This window comes from Tursiops truncatus, chromosome 11 (genome assembly GCF_011762595.2).
Source record: "Tursiops truncatus isolate mTurTru1 chromosome 11, mTurTru1.mat.Y, whole genome shotgun sequence".
Lineage (NCBI taxonomy): Eukaryota > Metazoa > Chordata > Mammalia > Artiodactyla > Delphinidae > Tursiops > Tursiops truncatus.
Window position 1 is genome coordinate 17,971,569 of NC_047044.1, and position 22,843 is coordinate 17,994,411.

General features: G+C 44.6%; 1 protein-coding gene across 4 annotated transcripts in view; it reads left to right on the plus strand.

Annotated features, from left to right (window-relative positions):
• Positions 1 to 22,843, plus strand: part of LOC101329768 (putative tetratricopeptide repeat protein 41) — an 81,246-nt gene that overhangs the window by 22,821 nt on the left and 35,582 nt on the right. For all 4 annotated transcript variants that reach the window (XM_073788274.1, XM_033866187.2, XM_073788272.1 and 1 more), the window contains one exon: positions 11,909 to 12,107. In XM_073788274.1, coding sequence (XP_073644375.1) covers positions 11,909 to 12,107 — 199 coding nt within the window. The remainder of the gene's footprint in view (positions 1 to 11,908; positions 12,108 to 22,843) is intronic.

Sequence of the window (22,843 nt, forward strand, 5' to 3'; positions counted from 1 at the left end):
GGTGGAAATACTAGCAGGAATCCTTGGCAGCCCTTGCCAGACCCTTGCGCCCTGGGCTCGGCTGACTTCTCCAGCCTTTTGCTCCAAGGGGATGGTTTCCTTGGAGCAGCCGGTCATGTCCATCCCTCTGAGTCTGCCCACTCAGTTCCCTTCTCCTGGAATGCCCTCCCCTTTCCTCAGGTCAGGGAAATCCTTCTCATCTCTTACAGCCCTATTTAAAGGTCACCCTCTCTAGAAGGGGGGCTGATGGGTGCCTCTCTCCCTCACCCCTAACTTTGATCAGGTGGCAAGGATAGCCCCAGTCCCAGTGTATTCTAGTTTACGTGGATGTCTCCCTGCAAATACTGTCAGCTTGCCTTTCTGGGCCCTCGGGTGACCCACACCTGGTCCTGTCATTCTACGTTTTATTGTCTCCCTCTATAGTCCTGTGCGTTCAGGGACCGTGTCTATTTTATTGGCTATTGTCATACTCAGTGCCTGGCACAGACAGAGCCTGACGCATAGAAGGTTCTCAATAAATCCATATTGAATAATGAGAGACAGTAGGACAACACTGCCCAAAAGAGAAAAAGTTAGTCAATCACTAAGCCACTTTGTTACTAAGTATCATGGAATTGCATCAATTAACTTTTTTTCTTTCCCCATTAATTTAGCCATCCCAGCTGGGTGTTTAAACAGTTAAGCTATTACCATTTAAATTAGGCAACAGGCTGTTGTCATTTGGTAGAGAGAGTTTGGTTCTGCCAGAATAAAGAGAAATGTTGAGGATCATTTTCCAATACTAGTGATGCTGGCTTTTGTCTTCAACATCATTTTGAGGAGAAGTCATTCTAACCACCCAAAATGTGATTTTAAAAACACCGAACATATGTTTTCCTTCGTATACAAGGATAGAAATCAACAAGAATCATCCTTGAATACTTTTTTCTTAGAATTTTTTTTTGCTGATTATTATTAGTGATATTACATTTTATGATTGTCAGGCTGTGTATGTTTTTTGAGGTTCGTTCACCTCCGTTTTGTTATTTAACCTCTACACCGGTTTTGTGAGACAGACAGCCCACACCTCCCACCTGTGATTGCGCGAGAAATGTTGACCCACACAGCTTGCAGACTCAGATGGAGTCGTCTTTACATAATTCCTTGTTGTTTGGAGAAAAGCTATTAGAAGAATAAGTGCTTTAAAGGCTCCTGATCATCTGTGTGTCCAAGTCCCTTCACCTCTAGGCCAGGGTGTCCTCATCTGCGACATGAGGGGTTTAGATGAGACTAGAGGATCTGCAAGAACCCCTTTTGTTCTAAAATTCTGTCATCGAAGGCCTGACATCTCAACATTGCCCATATTTGAAATGTTTTTTTAAACTCAAAGGATGAAGCATCAAGATTAATTTTTCTCTTCCCATTCTTGAAAAATGTTTTTAACTGTGTGACACAAGCTGAAACTCTGCCTTTTTTGATGCCTTCTCCTTTATATCTCACATTCGTATATGACTTTCAAGTCATTGATTTTGTGGTCATTTTCTGATATAAAAATATCTTTAAAAATCAATAATCCACTTATAAAATAAGTCATGGGGATGTCATGTACAGCATGGTGACTATAGTTTAGTTAACAATACTGTATTGCATTTTTGAAAGTTGCTAAAGAGTAAATCTCGAAAGTTCTCATCACCAGAAAAAATGTTTATAACTCTGTATGGTGATGGATGGTAGCTAGACTTACTGTGGTGATCTTTTCCCAATGAATACAAATATTGAATCATTATGTTGTGCATAATGAGGTGCATAATGATACCTCAATTAAGGTATCAGTGCAGGGCTTCCCTGGTGGCGCAGTGGTTGAGAGTCCGCCTGCCGATGCAGGGGACACGGGTTCGTGCCCTGGTCTGGGAAGATCCCACATGCCACGGAGCGGCTGGGCCCATGAGCCATGGCCACTGAGCCTGCGCGTCCGGAGCCTGTGCTCCGCAACGGGAGAGGCCACAACAGTGAGAGGCCCGCGTACCGCAAAAAAAAAAAAGTATCAGTGCAACTCTCTACTGTAATACAATGGACAAAGACAGAGAAAGTAATTTATTATAAAATAATATGTATTTCAACATGTAAACGTGCAGACATGATTCCAACAGAAGACACAGTGGAGTAGGCTGGTGCCTGCCTCTGTGTGGGAAACGACCCTGAAAGCAATAGCTATGGTCTAGACTGACGTGGGTGAGCTGTATTCAAGGCACAAACATCATGAGCAGTATTCTCTCAGGGTGTGATTTTCTGAAATGGTGAACAAATGTTGGTATCATTTCAGACAAAACAACATATAAGCTTCTATCAGTCTCACATGGTAGTTACATTCTTAGAAAATTCAGCGTGTTTTAAACCCATGCGAAAAGCACTTTGCATTTATGTGTAAAATAGAGCTGTTTCTAGGTTAGTGATTATAAAGTCCCTCCCCACACACACACCATGTGACTGTCTGACAGAACGTTTGAAAGTCAGACCCCGGGACACAGCTTCATTGTGTGTGACTGGCTGTGTTGTGGGATGTCTAGAATCCCTGAACGCCGCTGGTGAGTACCACTGCTCTAAGTGACTTCCTGGTTTCTGAATGTTTATGGGATTTCCTACCTCCAGGCCTTCATCCCTGCCTTGTCTTGCTTGAGATACCCTTGCCCTCAACTCTACCTGTGTATTCTCTGAGGCTCATTCCCAATGTCTTCTGCATGAAGATTTTCTTTATTGTGATGGGTCTGCATCAAACTCCAGTAGCCTTCAGACTCATATTCTGCCTTAAACTGTGTCTACAGACCCCATTTCCACTTCCTTTAGCTTTTGACTTTATATTATAGATCATTTTATCTCTTCTATCTCCTACGCGTCTAGCACAGAACCTTGTACATAATAGGCAACCAATAAATATTTGTTAAACCTAATTACTCTCAGTGACTCTAACAGCATCTTCATACATCTGAGAAATTTAATCCATTCCAGCTTCTCTGCATAACTTGATTTTCTAGATCCTAACATGCCTAAATTTCTTCGAAAAATATTGCTTTTGAAAATTAAAAGCAAGGCGGAAGTTGTATGTAATAAAGTACTCTTAGAATATTAGGTAGTTGATTATAATTTGGGGTTGCTGCTACTATGTTACTTAATCACAGTCTGCAAGTTGGTCCTCTCAAATTACTTCCTTTATTCTTTGCTGCTTCATAACTTAATTCTCCCTGGGAATTTCCAGAATCCAAGCTCTGGAGTCCATTACTATGGGCTGAGAAATTTATGACTGGTTGTGTTAGATTTAAAAATGGACCAGTTAAAAAAAAAAAAAAAAAAAAGGGCCAGGACCCAAGAGGCTAGGTGGTGGGTGGGAGGTGTGTGTGTGCACTGCTGGACCACCCAGGGTGGTGGCCGTGACCCCCTAAGCAGGCACCTGATGTTAAGGATCTGCTGAAGCTTCACAGGTCACAGAGCCTGACTTCTCTTTCTTCCCATCCAACTCTTTGTGATGATCAACATTTGCATTTTGGAAAGTGATAATAGTGCTTTGGATCATACAGAATATTCTTTTATATAAAATCCTGAAAATACATAGGAGACATCCGGTGGTAAATATCATCACCTGTTTGGGGCTGAATATTTTGAGGCTGCTAATCACACCTGTCAGTATATGTGTCAGCTGTACAGCTGTGAGTAGCACTCATTGTTCCCAACCCCTTCTGCCTCTGCATCCCATTAACATGTTTTAGCAATGATGAAAACATTTTCAGCTGACTTGAGCACATTTCTGTGCTGTAGGTACCCAGCTTGAGACTGATATTCTCAATGAAGATGCAGATATCTTGGTCTTTTCACTTCTTGTAGAAGTGTGCATTGCTTCCGTCAGTGTAAAGCCATGTATACTTGTACTAGATGGAATCAAAGAATTGGTTGGCATTTATGGGATTTCAGGAGAGAAGGTAATCTCTTTTTAAAATAATACCTATTTTATTACTATTTAATAAAAAGAAAACCCCTTAATTTAGAATGTACATAGCACCATTCCATTGCATTGCCTATCTGTAGTTATAGCCAGCACTGCTGCTAGCGACTGCTGAATATTTTATGGAACAAATACTTATATAACACTTACAGTGGGCCAGGTACCATTCTAGGAACTTTAGAGATGTTAACATTTAATTCTCACAAAAACCCTGCGATAGAGAGATTGTGACCATCATCCCTGTTTGCACAGAGGGGACTGGACTTGGAGATATTAGATGACTTGTTGAAAGTCCTAAGATGATGGTGGACTTGGAATTCAGGTGTGGGCAGCCTTGTTCTAGAAGCTGGCCTTTACTCCTGCATGGTTCTGCCCCTCTATTTTATACTTTGATCAGACATTTATTGGGCCCCTACTATGGTCTTTAGGTTGTATATTTTGATCTGCCTTGTCTATACTGATTTTGCCCATACCAAATCCCATTGATTGGTTGCTATCTTTAGTTTTTCTTCTGTTTGAAGTGATATTGGATCAATGGAACCTCTAATCCTTCTTAGTATCAGTCATTACTTTGTGAAGCATTTTCTCTAAAACTTCTACATGCATAATTATGAATTATGTAAGCATGTATGTTTCTCATAGGAATTATGATAAAGAAGAAGAAAATAGAAAATTAAATATACTCACAGCCTCACCACTGTTAAGCCTTTTTCCTGTGGATATCTTCATGTAAATGAAATTACACACCCTATTATGTTGTAATCTATTTTTTTTTTTTTTTTTTTGCCATACGCGGGCCTCTCACTGTTGTGGCCTCTCCCATTGCGGAGCACAGGCTCCAGACGCTCAGGCCCAGCGGCCATGGCTCACAGGCCCAGCTGCTCCGCGCTCCGTGGCATGTGGGATCTTCCCGGACCGGGGCATGAACCCGTGTCCCCTGCATCGGCAGGCGGACTCTCAACCACTGCGCCACCAGGGAAGCCCTATTTTTAGTTTTTAAAGGAACCTCCATACTGTTCTCCATAGTGGCTGCACTAATTTACATTCCCACCAACAGCGTAGGAGTGTTCCTTTTTCTCCACCACCTACTCTTAAGTTTAAAAACTATCAGCAAAGTAGTTTTAAAGTCGTGACATTTTCAACTGCCTTTGACTCTTTCTGTCAGGCAAAAGACCTTTCCTGGCTGCCAGGCTTGCTGTCTCCTCATTGCAAGTTTATCATGAGCACTGTCTCCTCCAGCCTGTCCTACAAGTCACTGTGTGCCCCCCAGACGTGAGGACGGTGGAGCTCATCAGCACAGAAGATGAAGAAGCGAAACTACATATCTTTAGACAGTATCTTCCCCTTCCCAGCAAAGACCCCTTCTGACAGAACAGACACAGCTTGAGGAAAAAACCAAACCTGAGTCCTTTAAAACTCACAGTCCTGGCAAATGAACTGAAAGAATGCAGAATCTACTGAAATGAGTTTCAGTGTCTGAAGGAGTACTTGGGGGTGGTCCCCATTCAGGAGCTCTGGGAATTGATTCTGAAATGCTGGACTGAAGACTATAGTTGGACTTTGAAACAAAAAAAAGGCAAATTCAGACACCGTGGCTTCAGGAGAAGGTAGGCGTTAGCCAATATTAACAATCTGGTACGATTCCACAGGTAGAAAGATTCCACCCAGGGAGGAGGGTCTAGGGAGAGGATTGTCAGAGAAAGTACAGGATGCCCAGTTAAATTTGAATTTCAGACAACCAATAACCTTTTATTTTATTTTATTTTTTGCGGTACGCGGGCCTCTCACTGTTGTGGCCTCTCCCGTTGTGGAGCACAGGCTCCAGACGCACAGGCTCAGCGGCCATGGCTCACGGGCCCAGCCGCTCCGTGGCATGTGGGATCTTCCCGGACCGCGGCACACGAACCTGTGTCTCCTGCATCGGCAGCCGGACTCTCAACCACTGAGTCACCAGGGAAGCCCCCAATAACTTTAGTATAAGTGAATCCCAGATATTGCATGGGAAATACTTATACTAAAAACTGTTTGAATTACAGGTAAGTAAAATAATCTTGAGTATAAGTATATGGCCCAATATTCCACGGGATATACTTATGCCAAAAATGGATTTATTGTTTACCTGAAATTTGGATTAGCTGGAGGCTCTATATTTTTATTTGCTAAACCTGGCAGCCCTATCTAGGGAGGTGTGTGTATTGATTGTAAGGAGAGATGTATTAAGTACAAATTTCAGTCACATTTCTCAGGGGTCTAAGGAATGAGCCTTTATTAATTCTGTACTTCAATTTAATCTCTCTTTTGAGCCTACAGTCCCACTGATGGCAGAAACTGGGTTAATTCAGGTTAATCTCATCAGTGTAGTTTGTTTTCAGTCAATTCAGGATTTTTTTCGGTCAAGTGAGGCTTTGTGACCTTGCTGTGTCCCTGTTGGGTTGTGCTTAGGTCTGAGGGCCTTGGTGCTGTGTCCTTGGTTGTCATCTGTTCCTGCCATCTTCCACCAAGGGGGTCGTGGCTCCACATGGTCCACAGACACCGACGTGCCCCCATTTTTGGCATCCTCGGGGATTCCTGTGGTCGCGTCTGTTCTTGGGTTGTCCCATCTGTGCTGCCATCTGCTGCCATGTTCCCTCGTCCTCACACGCACCCCTCAGCTCCCTCTGCACTCTTCTTGAGCCTACAGTCTTGTAGGTACTCAACATTCCCAACAGAGGATGTCACCACTCACTGCCCCACTCGGAGGCCCAGGCCCTATAGGTCTCCCCCACTGTCCCCACAGCCATTTCTCCTCTCTGGTTCTTCCTGGTGGCATTGGGAAATCTGCAAAGCTGCTGCCTTCCAGGCTTCCGATGGGAAGCAGAGCTCAGGTCCTCCCTACTGTCGGGTCTCAGAAGCATCCAGAGGCCAGTCTCTCCCTGCTGCAAGCTACCTTGGGTTCAGGGGAGGGCACAGGCCCCTTCTCAGAAACCCACTTATACAACTTGATTGTTTTCTCTCTCTCTCTCTCTCTCTGTCTCTGTCTCTGTCTCTTTTTTAACACCTTTCTGAGTTCAGCAAAATCTCTTTTCTTCCTGTGTGGGGAAAATAATCTTTAGATCTTCCTGTAATTGTCTGAGTCTATTTTTTGTGGTTAAAAAAAAAATTATTCCAGGAGTTGGCCAGGAATCTGTCTTTTGATATTCAACTATCAGGCTTTCGAGAGCCCAAGCTTGTTCTCGTGAGCCATTGGCTCTACCATGAGCTTCAGAAGTCTCTTGAAACCTGAGTTTTTCTCTCTTCATTTCTGCTGTAACAACCTTCTTCTAAGTGAATCAGAATGCAGCAGTGATGGGGAGGCAGGGCTGCGGAGAGAGAAGCAGAAGATGTTGGGAATGAAAGACCCGTGGTTTGGTGCTGCAGCATATCGTCCTGTCCCATTGTTTTGCTCTAGAGTTTGCATTTCTGCAAAGAAAGTGAACTTCAAGTTTACTGTGCCCTCCCCCACCTACAAGGAGGTGGAAACAAGGTCTCTGTGCCCAGGGAAGAATCATTCAGGTAGAGCCACCCACGGCTGTGCCCTTGGCTATCCCCACGTCTCCAGGATTGTGCAGGAAAGCCCAGTCCTCCTCTCCAGGCACTGCTCTTTTTCCAGGTGACTTTCTTCCTCCCATTGCTGCCCACTGACACCCACTCAGGCCCAGGGAGCTCAGCCACAGGTACGAGAAGAGCTTGGTTAAACTGGGGTAAACCTCGCAGGAAGCTTGTGCAGTTGGGTCTGAACAGCTGTCTCTGCTGAAAGATTGCAGGTATTGGGGGCTCATTCCCCAATCCTAGCATAGGAAATCAATTTTGAATGGTAGACCTTGCTGTCATTTCTCTCCGTGGTCTTAAGGATCTCTTTAGAGTTGGTTGATCCAGTGGGAAATCCAGCTACAGTGGAAAAAATCTGAGAGTCAGGTGAGTAATGAGTGGCTGGCTCATGTGTGTGTGACTGTGTGGCAGGACAGCCACCATACAGAAAACCCTCTCACAGCCATACGTGCAAATCTGATGTTGGAAATCTTAATAAAGACTGCTCAGCAGAAATGCTAAGTGTCATAACTGGCAGGCTTGCCAGTTTGTAACCGTAGCTGACACAGATGGAGTTGTGACAATGTAGGTGATAACTGTCAACTTAAAAAAACTGCACAACGTGAGAGTTGCGAGTTAAGTTTTATTTGGGGCAAAATGAGGACTATAGCCCAGGAGACAGCATTTCAGATAGCTCTGAGAAACTGCTCTGAAGAGGTGGGGGGAAGGTCAGTATATATGTGATTTCGGTGAAGGGGGAGTACATGTGATCAAGCACACACACATATATATGTATATATTTTTTAACATGTTTATTGGAGTATAATTGCTTTACAATGGTGTGTTAGTTTCTACTTTATAACAAAGTGACTCAGTTATACATATGTTCCCATACCTCTTCCCTCTTGGGTCTCCCTCCCTCCCACCCTCCCTATCCCACCCCTCTAGGTGGTCACAAAGCACCGAGCTGATCTCCCTGTGCTATGCAGCTGCTTCCCACTAGCTATCTGTTTTACGTTTGGTAGTGTATATATGTCCATGCCACTCTCTCACTTTGTCCCAGCTTACCCTTCCCCCTCCCCATATCCTCAAGTCCATTCTCTAGCAGGTCTGTGTCTTTATTCCCGTCTTGCCCCTAGGTTCTTCATGACCTTTTTTTTTTTCTTCTTCTTAGATTCCATTTATATGTGTTAGCATACGGTATTTGTCTTTCTCTTTCTGACTTACTTCACTCTGTATGACAGACTCTAGGTCCATCCACCTCACTACAAATAACTCAATTTCGTTTCTTTTTATGGCTGAGTAACATTCCATTGTATATATGTGCCACATCTTCTTCATCCATTCATGTGTCGATGGACACTTAGGTTGCTTCCATGTCCTGGCTATTGTAAATAGTGCTGCAGTAAACCTTGTGGTACATGACACTTTTTGAATTATGGTTTTCTCAGGGTACATGCCCAGTAGTCGGATTGCTGGGTCATATGGTAGTTCTATTTTTAGTTTTTTAAGGAACCTCCATACTGTTCTCCACAGTGGCTGTATCAATTTACATTCCCACCAACAGTGCAAGAGGGTTCCCTTTTCTCCGCACCCTTTCCAGCATTTATCGTTCGTAGATTTGTTGATGATGGCCTGAATGGCCAATTCTTATCCTGCAGCCCCCCTACGAGCAAGTGTTTTAATTAATGAGTGGCCTTCCCTATGGGACCACTGCACGGTATGAGGACTCAGCGTCCATCACTCCCGTAAATTTCTCAGTTGCCTGAGAAAGCAGTAACCGGCCAGGAGAAAACTTGTCCCTTTTCTTCAGAGCAAAGCTCTAATGTAATATCTTCACTTTTATCCTGACAAATTCTATTAAGGCAGCCGATTTGAGGAAAAGCATCAGATCAGCCTCTCAGCTGATCCAGCACTCAGCACAGACCACTCAGCCTCCTACAACTGGCAAACCCTGGTATCTTTCAACCATTCCCCCCGCCCCCCCAGTATCTTTCACCTGGGTGGGTATTGCCTGGAATCTTTCAACTAGCCCCCTGCCCTCCCCGCCAGTATCTTTCAACTGGGAGAGGCAGGTACCTGCTCTACACCGCCAGCTACAACTCTGGATCATCAGCCAATATGGGAGATCCGAGAACCAGGAGAGATTCACCCAAATTTGTCTGGACTCTCCGAGGCGGCGGATGGGTACAAGGGGACTCTGCTGGTACCAAGGCTCTGGTCCCTTGCAGAGTTCAGGCAAAGGAGAGAAGTCCACTCTGGGTCCTTTCATGGTCGCCATAAAACTGTCGACTTAAAAAAACTGCACAACATGAGAGGTGCAAGTTAGGTTTTATTTGGGGCAAAATGAGGACTATAGGCCAGGAGACAGCATTTCAGAGAGCTCTGAGAAACTGCTCCGAAGAGGTAGGGGGTCAGGTCAATATACATGTGATTTTGGTGCAGGGGGAGCACATGCAACCAAGCACACATTGTTCGCAGAAGGTTTCTGCTACTCTCGTGAAGGTTACTGCTAGTCACGAGGCGCAGACGTCACCATGAAGGATTTTAGTGCTTTTCTAGATACGAGGAGATGCAAGAATTGGGCTCATAAAATCTTCTCCTGAAAATATCTGACCATCTGATGACCTGTTCTGCCAGTTTTTCCCAGAGCACAGAGGGCTTCATTCCTGATCTGAACGCCTTTCAGGGGGTGTTGATGGTCAGCAGCTGCAGCGGCTCATGATTTGATCCTTGTAGAGGTAGCTGGCAAGTGCCAGTTTGTTGTTGACACTATACAGATACACAGGTTTATAGAAAGAGGTTTATTATGAGGGTTTGGCTCATGCAGTTATGGAGGCCGAGGAGTCCCATGATCTGCTGTCCGCAAGCTGGAGGCCCAGGAAAGCCCGCGGGATATACAGCTGTAGTCCAGGTCCAAAGGCCTGAGAACCAGGGGAGCCAGTGGTCTAAGTCCCAGTCCATGAAGGTCCGAGAACCAGGAGTGCTGACGTCTGAATGCAGAAGAAGGTAAATGTTCCAGCTCAAGCAGAGAGCAAATTCGCCTGTCCTCTGCTTTTTTTTTCTGTTCAGGCCCTCATCCCACTTGCTTTGGTGAGGGCTGGCAATCTGTTTTATTCAGTCCACCAATTTAGATGCTTATCTCTTCCAGAAACACCGTCACAGACACACCCAGAGGTAAAGTTTTGCCAGCTATCTGGGCCCCCCTTAGCGCAGTCAGTGAACATGTAAAATTAACCAGCACAGGGGTTTCCATATCCTCCTCAAGAGGTTATGTTGTAAAAAGATAACATTAAATGCAGTGTTCAGTACGAAAATGTTTTTGTACACTTTAAGCATTGTGTTTAACACTCCAAATCTTGGAGTCAGGGTAATATTTGTCCCAGTTCTCTTTTTCTCTCATTTCCCTACCCACTTTACCAATTTACTACCCACAAAATGCCTTTGCCCCACCCATTGGGGGAGGGGAGTTTTCTTTTAAGCACCACACATGCCATCTGGGCAGATCTGCACATTTTAGACCAGCTAGCACGGCGCCTCTCCAAGTGGGTAGATGACCTAAAATTCATTTCAGCGGAAATGCAGAATGGTAATTTGAACAATGGGCTCCCTTTTTGTTATATTTCTTCTGAAGAGCTGGGCTTAGCGTGTCATCCAGCTGTGCGTCCCATTTGTCTTGCAAGAAAAAGTGTCAAGCAGGAAATTAAAAATACTTCTATTTCAGTTTTCAAGAATATATGTCACCAAGACTGAATTAAGCAAAACCCCTTTTTTTTAGAGAAGGTTGTTTCCGGGTATTATGATCTACTGGAACCATTTCTCTTTGGAAACGCAGTACAGTAATCTTGGCTCCAAAATCCAATTTGCTTTCAATTTGCTCGGCTACCCCTTGCCGTGTATGAGATGCAGGCGGCAGATTAACTTCTCCAAAATGCATGCCCTCAAATATTTCAAAGTGCTTACTTAAGCAGTAACCATGGTGTATATTTAAAACTGAAAGGTAGGTTACAAATGTTTCCTTGGGGGAGGGGGCAGACAACATGGAAAGTCAACGTGCTGACAAAGTTTCTCAGAGTCTAGGTCAGTGATCATAGCTGTAACTAATTCTTGATGAATTCTGACTGCCTTCTAAGAGGATACATTTTTAATATTTCAGGGTTTTTTCCAGCTACCTTGACTTTTGTTGTCTCTAATTATGGCCACTGAGCTGTTATCTGTTTGCTATAGTGTCTTCATAGGCTAAAAAGTCAGATGTGTTCTACTGTAACTGATTTTTATTTTATTAAAAATTTTTTTTAATTAAAAAGTATTTTATTGGGTGTAGTTGATTTACAATGTTGTGTTAATTTCTGCTCTATAGCAAAGTAACTGTAACTGATTTTTAAATAGGTGTAATCACTCCCGCCAGAGAGAGCGGTCCATATGCCTTTCAGAACCCAACGAATCACAAGAGAGCACATCTCCACCGAATCTTGGTCAAATACTTCCAAAGGCAAACGGCTTTCTGGAGAGTGTATCAAGAGCCGCCTTGGCACATGAAGATGAGCGGCTGCTGGGAGGATTTGTGCAGCCTTCTCTCAAGTCCTAGGTAAGTCTCGTTTTTATATCGTGTTCGGCAGATTTCGCTTTTCCTTTTGCTAAGCGCTGCATTGAGGTCTCCATGGTTCCCTTGAGCAAGACACATCCATTCATATATTCATTCGACACCGGTTCATTCAGATCCGGTGAAGATCAGATCTCCAAGGTGGGGTAGAAGTCCTTCCTGATGATGCTTCTAGTTGATAATGCTACACGTTGATCAAGCAATAATACTATTAGTAGCTTGTCATCACATGGGTGTCATGGTGATGGAAGGGGCCAGGGGCTGGGTTGAAAGTGGGAGGGAATTGCCTAACGTTTCAATGTGTGAGGATTTTCAAGACGTAAATGGACCTAGTTCAGAATGTGTCCCTTTGGACTAGGCTGGAGCCATCCACAGGGCCCTTCTGGTGATTCTGCGAGCATGTTGTTGTCTGTACAATCAACTAAGATGCCACTGGTTAGTCTCTTGTGTTACCCCGGCCCCCAGGGCCTGCTCAGCAGGGAGTCCTGGCCTCCATCACTGCCGTTAACACCTTCCGTCTTCCTCACCCTTCATGTTCAACCAAGGCCAAGTCCTTAGATTTTACTTCCGTAGAGCCTCTCATGTCCATTCTGTCATCTCTACCTGGCCCTCATTTCCCCTCTCTGGTCAATCTTCATGAAGCGAAGCTGTCATTACGTCACTGCGTGTGGTAGTTGTGTCCACCTTTGGGTCTTACCTCCCACCGGGTTGGTAGAGTCAGCCCATGGCCGTGTGTGTGCGGGGCTTGGGGGTGCGGGGGATCCTTGAAGTCCCTCCAGGACTGTGTAGGTTCCTTTTTTTCCTTTTGGGGTTGCTAAAAGTACAAATCACAAGGCCAAGTATCACCACCTAAGCAACAGAAGATGCATTAGATTCATCAGAACAAGGTTTAATTACAGCAGGAATCCCATATAGTAACCATAGGAGGTCCAGTTGGCTGCCTGGGCCTCCTCAAACATTTGGTTTTCTGCCATGGTTCATGGTTACGCAGCTGCACACACCTGGAGTCAATCTGCCCTCCTGGGTGCAGCTGGAATATTCTTCCAATGAGGTTTTCGAGAAATCCTGTGTTATAGTCTGCGATTTCAGGAGAGCTGCCCTCTTTATTGAAAGGTCTGGGCAAGTGCTGCCACTCCTCCAACTTAATTCAGCAGTCTTTTCTGAGTGCCTAGGCTATGCCAGGCATGATGCTAGATGCCAGGGACACAGCGATGGACACGATAGGCGTGGTTCCTGCCTTCATGGAGCTTTTGCTGGCGTGCAAAAGATAGGCACTGTGGAGCAATTCGGCCCGAGGGGGGTGCCACACAGTGGTGGCACAGGGCCTAGAGCGGGGACGTGTGACCTGGCCTCAGGGACAGTGGACGTCACCCCGAAGCAGTGACATTTCACCTGAGACTTGGAGGATGAGTGGGAGCTGGTTGGACAAAGGGCAGAGGGAACAGCCACCCAGAGTCGGGAGGAAGAGTGGTGAGCATGAAGGACTGAACAAGTCCAGTATGGGTACGTGAGAGGTGGGCATGAAGGGAGTCCCGGGGCTGCAGAGGCAGGCAGGCACCCAAGTATGGAGGGTCAAGCTAAGGATCTGGCTCTGATCTCAAGAGCAGTGGGAAGCCACCAGGGGTTTAAGCAAGATGGTGCCAGGTTTGGTTTTGAAAGTTCGCTCTGGGTGCGGTGTGAAGAAGGAAATAAAAAAGGGACAAGCTTGGCTTGCCAGACATCTGTTAGGGGTAATGACCCAGGTGAGAGGCGATGTTGGCTCTGACAAGGGGGAGGCAGTGGGGACGCAGGGGAAGGTTGGGAGGTAGAATCCACGGGACTTGATCATGAAGTGGGTACAGGAGATGGAGGAGTCAGAGGTGCCTCTCATGGTTCTGACTTGAATGACTGGCCATCAACTGAAACAGGAAACACTCCCAAAGGAGCAGCTTTAGGGGACAGAAGCTGTGCTGAGTTTGGAGTGATGGTAGAATGTTGGGAAGAGATATTCTCTGGGCTCAGGTAAAGACAGCCGGGCCAGGGATACATGCATACTGTGGGCCTTGAAGCCAGGAGAGGGGATGAGGGCATCCAGGGACAGGAGGAAGGGAGGCGGGCCTAGGACAAAACTCCGAGGGGTGAGCAGAGAAGGACGCAGCGAGGAGAAGAGAAAGAGGGGTTACAGAGATAGGAGGAAAACCAGGAGACTAGGGAGTTAGAAATTCCCGAAGTGAGGATGGATATCAATTAAATGCGTTCAGTTGAGTGTCTAATATTCCATTTTAAATGATTTTCTTCTCTGTGCCATGGTGAAAGTCTGCTCTGATGCCCTACACTTTTAGCAAGTCTGTTACAAACTATTTGGGGGCAGGAGGGAGAACCCATCGTGTTGCACATTTAGGGCAGTGTGGGTCAGAGAGGGGACAGCAAGCAGCCTCGGAAAGCCACTGCCTTCTGAAGCACAGGCCCAGGTGGGACGAGGCGCCCTGATGGGAGCAGGGGTTTAGGGCCAAGAGCACAGGTAGAGCCAGCCATGACTGCGAGGCAGGACTGGCCCAGCTGGGGAGTGGATGCAGGACAGAGATTCCTTTCCCCAAATCCACCAGCGGGGAGAAGTGACCTGAGGAAGGGAGGGCCAGATCCTGCTGCCTGGCGGAGAGGAGCTTTCCAGGTAGGCACACTTCCAAGTAGCAAGAAAGCTCCGATTCATGGGGACCTCAGAGCATCCTTGCAACCACAGTGCCTAGCCTCCCTCCCCATGCGGGAGATGATTAAGAATTCTCTTTTTGAGGCTCCTTCTTCCTTATCTGCATTCTGTTCTGAAAGGTAAATAAGCTACTTATACTTTTGACCCCTATCTGCTTCTGGTAGGTTCCTTTAACAGTGAGAGTTTTCTAAGAGTGCCCAGTGGCATTAGTTTGACTGCGGGTGGAAGACAGTCTGACATCTCTCCTGGTCCACCAGGCTGTTGCTCTGTATGCCCTCTTCTCAGTTCTCCCTCCCGACTGTGTGGTTTGGCTCCCTCTGGTGGCTGCAGCAAGAACAAGAAGCCTAATTTCTTGGCTTCATGGAACGATGCGCAGTTCTGAGTTTGGGACTCACTTCTCCCTTGATGCTTCCTGACCCACCCCTACCCTACCCAGCAGCGCTGGCTGGGGAAGCTGCACCTCTGATTGATAGGCCAGTAGAGAGGTCTTTGAGTCAAGAAGACAACTTTAATGGTCAGGTCAGTTTTTATAGGTTCTCTTCAACATGATACTTTTGATTTTGGCTGGAGCCCTGGGTCACATCAAACTGAAGAAAACCCATTTCTGGCTGCAGTTGCATTTTCGGACAATGTCAAAGGTGAGAAGAAGATGTGGCAGAAGGATGAGCCCCAGCCTGGCTCCGTCTTGACAGATGGCTGGCTGGCTGCCCTCCAGGTGGTGGATGGGGTGGGGTGAGGAGAATCATCTTGTTTTTAAGCGGCAGGCTTTCCTATTAGGGCAAAGGATAAATGCATTACATTCCAGGATCTTGTCAGAAGATTGTAGTACATGGGAAAACACCAGCTTTTCATGATTAATGTATGAATCTTTGCCCTTGCTACCTCCAGAATCTCTAAATATTTTGGGTAAATGGGACAAAATCGCTCTACAGAAAAATTAAAAGAATAAAAGGCACAATTTGCTATGGCCACAGAAAATATGAAATATCTAAGAATAAATTTAATAAGAAATGTGCACAATCTTTATTCTTATAAAAAAGCTTCAGAATTACAGAAAATAAGATTTCAGTATGTAGGGAGACATACCATATTCTAGGATGGGGCAACTCAATGTTATAAAGCTGTCAGTTCTTCCCCAATTGGTTTATAGACGTAAGACAATTCTAACTGAAACCCCAATGGGATGAAAACATTTCTAAATTTTCATAATGATTCCAAAATTCTTGGAGAAAAAATACACGAGAGTAAGAGTTTAAAATAATGAGAGCAATTTGAATTTCAAGTTATTTAAACATATTATGAAGCAATAATAATAATTTAAAAAATGCTACTGGCAGCAAAAATAGCTCAGTTGAACAAAATAGAATGCTCAGACAGACTCAGGTGCAGATATAAGAAATTAGTAAATGATAGAAGCTTTTCAAATTAGATGGATTATGGAATAAATAGTGCTGTGATAATGATACACTATTTGGTAAACATAGTTAAGTTACCTGAAACATTGCACCAAAATAAATTCCAGGAGGATTAGAGTTAAATATAAGAAAGTGAAATTCTATATAAAGAAAACTATGAGAAAATATGGATGAGTCTAAGCAAGAAAACAAAAGAGTAAATCATGAAAGAGAAGATAATTGATAAATCTGTCTAAATAAACACATGAAGTTCCCATATGTAAAACAAAACAACACAAATCAACTCTGAGAAAGTCAGAAACACAACTACAAGGCAAGTGATAACTGGGAAAAATATTTGTAACACACACAACAGGCAAAGGATTAATAGCAATATTTCTAATATGTAAAAATGCTCTTAAAATCAATAAGAAAATGATGAACACTTCAGTAAAAATAGGCAAGATCACGAACAGGTCATCCAAAGAACATTTGCAGTCCTTGTCTGACTTTACTTCTTAGCGTCAATGGATTTTTTTTTTTTTTTTTTTTTTTGGCGGTATCTCTCACTGTTGTGGCCTCTCCCGTTGCGGAGCACAGGCTCCGGACGCGCAGGCTCAGCGGCCACGGCTCACGGGCCCAGCCGCTCCACTGCATGTGGGATCTTCCCGGACTGGGGCACGAACCCGTGTCCCCTGCATCGGCAGGCGGACTCTCAACCACTGCGCCACCAGGGAAGCCCCGTCAATGGATCTTTTGACCTGGCCCTCCTCTTCTAAACATTCTGGTCTCTGTTTTACTGGTATATACTCCCATGGTTCATCTTCCATCTCTCTGGCTGTAGCTTTTCTGTCTCTTTTTTAGTTCCTCCTCTTCTACCTGGCTTCTAAGTGTTAGAATTCCTTAAGGCTCTTCTCTCATTCATTAATTCCATTGTAAGAATATTACCTGTGTCTATGGCTTTAGTGATTGTTCATGTGTGTGTGACTCACACATTTACTTCCTCAGCCATGCTTATCGTCTGAGCCCCAGATTCACATACCCAACGACCTACTTTCCACTTGAGTGATGTCTTCAAAGCTCCTCAAACCCAACACATCTAAAACTGAACTCATGAACATCCCTCCAAAACAGGGTCTGTTCCAGGGACTGTCTCTCAATTTACCACCTTGGAGTAATCCTTGACACTTTTCTCTCCTTTATCCCCTCCCCAAATACGTTTCATCACTGAGTCCTGGCAGTTTTTACTTCCTAAATGTTTCTCCAACGTGTCCACCTCCACCATCACTGCCCTTCTCTAAGCTGTCAGGGATGTTATACACAGTTGTGATTAGAATATGCATTTAAGGGCTTCCCTGGTGGCGCAGTGGTTGAGAGGTCACCTGCCGATGCAGGGGACACGGGTTCGTGCCCCCGGTCCGGGAGGATCCCACATGCTGCAGAGCGGCTGGGCTCGTGAGCCTTGGCCGCTGAGCCTGCGCGTCCGGAGCCTCTGCTCGGCAGCGGGAGAGGCCACAACGGTGAGAGGCCCGCAAAGAATATGCATTTAAGATTCCTCCATGTCTTTTCATGGCTTGACACCTCATTTCTTTCTTTCTTTCTGTTTTTAGTAGTAGAAATATATTTATTTATTTACTTACTTACTTATGGCTGCGTTGGGTCTTTGTTGCTGCGCGCGGGCTTTTTCTCCAGTTGCGGCGAGCGGGGACTACTCTTTGTTGCAGTGCGCAGGCGTCTCATTGCGGTGGCTTCGCTTGTTGTGGAGCTCGGGCTCTAGGCATGCGGGCTTCAGTAGTTGTGGGACGCAGGCTCAGTAGCTGTGGTTCACGGGCTCTAGACCACGGACTCAGTATTTGTGGCACATGGGCTCAGTAGTTGTGGCTTGCGGGCTGTAGAGCTCAGGCTCAGTAGTTGTGGAGCACAGGCTTAGTGGCTCTGCGGCATGTGGGATCTTCCCGGACCAGGGATCAAACCTGTGTACCCTGCATTGGCAGGCGGATTCTCAACCACTGTGCCACCAGGGAAATCCCAACACCTCATTTCTTTCTTTTTTTTTTTTTTTGCGGTACGAGGGCCTCTCACTGTTGTGGCCTCTTGCATTGCGGAGCACAGGCTCCGGACGTGCAGGCTCAGCGGCCATGGCTCACGGGCCCACGGGCTCAGCTGCTCCGCGGCATGTGGGATCTTCCCAGTCCGGGGCATGAACCTGTGTCCCCTGCATCGGCAGGCGGACTCTCAATCACTGCGCCACCAGGGAAGCCCCTCATTTCTTTTTAATGCTGAATAGTATTCCAGGGTACGAATGTACCACAGTTTACCTATTCACCTATTGAGGGACAAACGTTTGCTATAAACATTTTCATGCAAAGTTTATTAATCAGTTGAGTAAATACCTAGGAACATGATTGCTGGACTGTATGGTAAGACTATGTTTAGCTTTATAAGAAACTGCCAAATCGTCTTCTGAAGGGACTGTACCATTTTGCATTCCCATGAGCAGTGGATGAGAGTTTCTGTTGTTCTATATCCTTGCTGGCATTTGGTATTGTCAACTTTTTTGATTTTAGCCATTCTAATAGGTGTGTGGTGATATCTTATTGTTTTAATTTGCAATTCCCTAATGGCAAATAATGTTGAGCATCTTTACATATCTTATTGTTGAGTTTTAAGAGTTCTTTATGTATTTTGGATAGAAATCCTTTATCAGATACATATTTTACAAATATTTTCTCCCAATCTGTGGCTTGTCTTTTTTTTTTTTATTTTTTTTTAGCTGTATGCGGGCCTCTCACTGTTGTGGCCTCTCCCGTTGCGGAGCACAGCCTCCGGATGCGCAGGCTCAGTGGCCATGGCTCACGGGCCCAGCCGCTCCGCGGCATGTGGGATCTTCCCGGACCGGGGCACGAACCCGTGTCCCCTGCATCGGCAGGCGGACTCTCAACCACTGCGCCACCAGGGAAGCCCCTGTGGCTTGTCTTTTCGTTCTCTTAATAGTGGCTTTCACAGAGCAGAAGTATTAAATTTTAATAAAGTCTAACTTAATATTTTTTCATGAATTGTGCCTTTGGTATTGTAACTCATCACCAAATCCAAGGGCACATAGCTTTTCTTCTGCATTTCCTTCTAAAAGTTTTATAGTATTTCATTTTATATTTAGGTCTATTATCAATTTTGAGTAATTTTTTGGTGAAAGTGTAATGTCTGTGTCTAGATTAATTTTTTTTACACAAGAATGTCCAATTATTCCAGCACCATTTGTCAATTAGACAAGCTCCATTGAATTGTCTTTGCTGCTTTGTCAAAGGTTGGTTGGACATCTATAGAAGATTTTTATTGGGATTGCATTTAATCTATAGGTCAAGTATCTTAACAGTGCTGAGCGTTCCAATCCATCAACATGGTATGTCTATTTATTTAGATCTTCTCTGATATCTTTCATCAGACTTTGGTAGTGTTATGCATATAGATCATATACATATTTTGTTAGATTTATACCTAAGTACTTCATTTTTGGTGTTCTATTATAAATAGTAATATGTTTTAAATCTCTAATTCCAGTTGTTCATTGCTGGTACATAGGAGAGCAATTGGCCTTTTTTTTTCTTTTGGCTGCATTGGGTCTTAGTTGCAGCATGTGGGATCTTTCCTTGCAGTGCATGTGTTCTCTCTAGTTGCGGCTCCCGGGCTCCAGACCATGTGGGATCTGTAGCTGTGGCACACGGGCTCTCTAGTTGAGGCGTGTGGGCTCAGTAGTTGTGGCGCACAGGCTTAGTCGCCCCATGGCATGTGGGATCTTATTTCCCTGACCAGGGATTGAACCCACGTCCCCTGCATTGGAAGGCAGATTCTTTACCACTGGACCACCAGGGAAGTCCCACAATTGCCTTTGAATGTTAATCTTGTATCCTGTAACCTTGCTATAAATGCTTATTATTTCCAGGAGGTATTTTATTTTTTTGGATTTTCTACATAGACTATCATGTCATTTGTGAAGAAAGACTGTTTTATTTCTTCCTTCCATATATATATATATCTTTTATTTCCTTTTCCTGTCTTACTGCACTAGCTAGGACTCCCAGGATGATGTTGAAGAGGAGAGGTTAGAGGTGTCATACTAACCTCGGCTTTTCACTAGCATCCCTCTAGTGAGCCCTAGCCACCATCCGCTCTCCCTTGGCCTGTTATAACAGCCTCTGAACTGGTCTTCCTACTTTCATTTTTGTTCCTACAAAGTCCATTGTCTACATAGTAGCCAAGATGAGTTTTTAAGAATGTAAACCAGATCATGTCACTTCGCAGATTAAGACAACTCCACTAGTCTGCTGTTGCACTTATACTAAGATCTAAACTCCTCAGTTTAGCCTACAATGCCCTATACAATCTGGCCCCTCCATGGCTGGGTAGCATCATTTTGTAAGACCCTGGCTTTCTTTCTGTCCTTCAAGTACATTCTGCCTTTGGGCCCTGGCACCAGCTGTTTCCTCTGCCAGGAATGTTCTTCCCACTCATCGTAGTACTGGTTCTTTCTGGTTATTTAGATCTCGCTGCAGTGTCACCCTCTCAGGGTGACCTCCCAATCTAATGTTGTACTTAGTCATTCTCTGTTATGTTAACATGTTTTAATTCTTTGCATAGCTTTTACTGCTACCAGACTTTGTCTTGTTTCCTTTTAAAATTGTCTGTCTCTGCTCCCCTCTCCCCTGCCTCTGACCCTCCCAGCTGCTGGAGTATAAGCTCCTTGAAAGCAGGGCTCTACCTCTCGTGTTCACTGCTGTACCCCCAGTGCCTGGAGCAACACCAGGCATGGTGTGGGTGCTGAATGGCTCCTTAGTGATGAACACCATCCATCCCAACCTGAGCTCTTGACAGGAGTCTGGACTTAGTAACCCTCTTGGAATGTGCGAAAGTCCCACTTCTAGACAGGATCCTGTCCCTTAGCTTTGTGTCCACACTGCCCTTTTCTGCCTGTTCTGAGCAGCCGCTTCTGGTTCTTAGGGTCCCACATCACTTAGCTCCACCCTTCAGTTCTTTTACCCACCTCAGGCCCCTTTGCTCAGACAGCCACTGCAGACAAATGTCTTGGACTCTGGCCCTCAGCGCTCTCTCTCCCCTGGCTCTGTTTAGTTTTTGCTCCCCAACCCAAGGCACCATAGCTACGGTTCAGAGGCTCCTGGCAGCCTCCCTGATGCTGAGGGCTGCACGCTCGTCTGCTGTGCTTGGTGTTCAGAGCCTGGAATGCTGCCTGACACATTGGTGTTCACTGAATATTTATTCCGTGCATGAATGGGGATCCACAGAAAGGTTGGCAGAAAGAAAGCAAGAGGGTAGCCAAGGTCTGGGTTGCCTACAGTTTGTCCAAAGGAACAGATGAGGAATAAGAATATACTTGTGTCGGACACATTAGGCACAACAGTTTGAAATGTAACAAATGGACAAACGTAGAAGTTTAGATACTGGAATGTTTGGAAAGAAATTCTGAAAATGATGACTGTGTGGTACCATGTATTTAATTGAGTCTTCAAGTTCAAAAATTCTGTATATTTTCATTTGTGTATGATAAGGTATAACTGCGCGCGCACACACACACACACACATAGGTATGCTCCCTATTTTGTTCTTTTAACATTTTGTTCTTTCTGCTGAAGCTACTAATTCAAGACAGTTGCAGCAGAGGGCAGAATTGTATAAGAAATTTAAACGCCTTTTATTTCTTGCCTGAAAATCACTCCCAAATACAAATGACAACAATATATGGATTGAGCTAGAGAAATACTCTTTTTCGACTCTCTGGTTTTCCAAATTTACATATGAGGATTAGTTGAAGGCCTTGACTTATTTTTCACGTGGTAGTTTAAGATACTTGGTAATATATGTAAACCTTAATAAAAGCAAAGTGCTGATGCTTTGAGAGAGAAACAGTGAAATATAGAAAATGTATTTAATATTTAACGTGCATCAAGATGAAGTGGTAAGCACTCTGTGTTCCCTTCCAAATATGCTTTAGGATTATTTACTTTTCTTTCCATTCGAGTGCTGGAACGCAGACTCTTTGAGGTTACTGCCACTGACAGATGCCGATTAATGTCCTTTATTGCGAGATTTCTGAAGCTTCTGGGCAAGGCCAATGAAGCAGAAGAGTTATTCTTGAGTGTTGAGAACCGTTAGTGCAGGTAAATTGGGAAATAGTTTTTTAAATCCTTCAAACGTTATTCAACTTGTGTTAGGTATTTTCAGATATCATTTACCTTTGTTTGTTTATAATTTAGTCCACAAATAGAGGAACTAATGAATAATGAATAATAAATAATTATTACTTATGTTCATCAGTGAGGAAGCTTTGGTTTTAATCCGTGTCCTAAACTGTATATTAGTGACGACAACCAGTAAATAGATGGGAGTCACGATTGAATGAATGAATACCAACAGGTGTCATTTTGGAGGGAAAAAAGGAATGTTCATAAAACAAGATGGGAATGAGCGTAGTGGGTTGAAATAAACTAATAAAATACCGTTTAAAGAGTTGGTTATAATTTTTTTTTCTACATCTTTATTAGAGTATAATTGCTTCACAATACTGTGTTAGTTTCTGTTGTACAACAAAGTGAATCTACTATATGCATACATATATTCCCATATCCCCT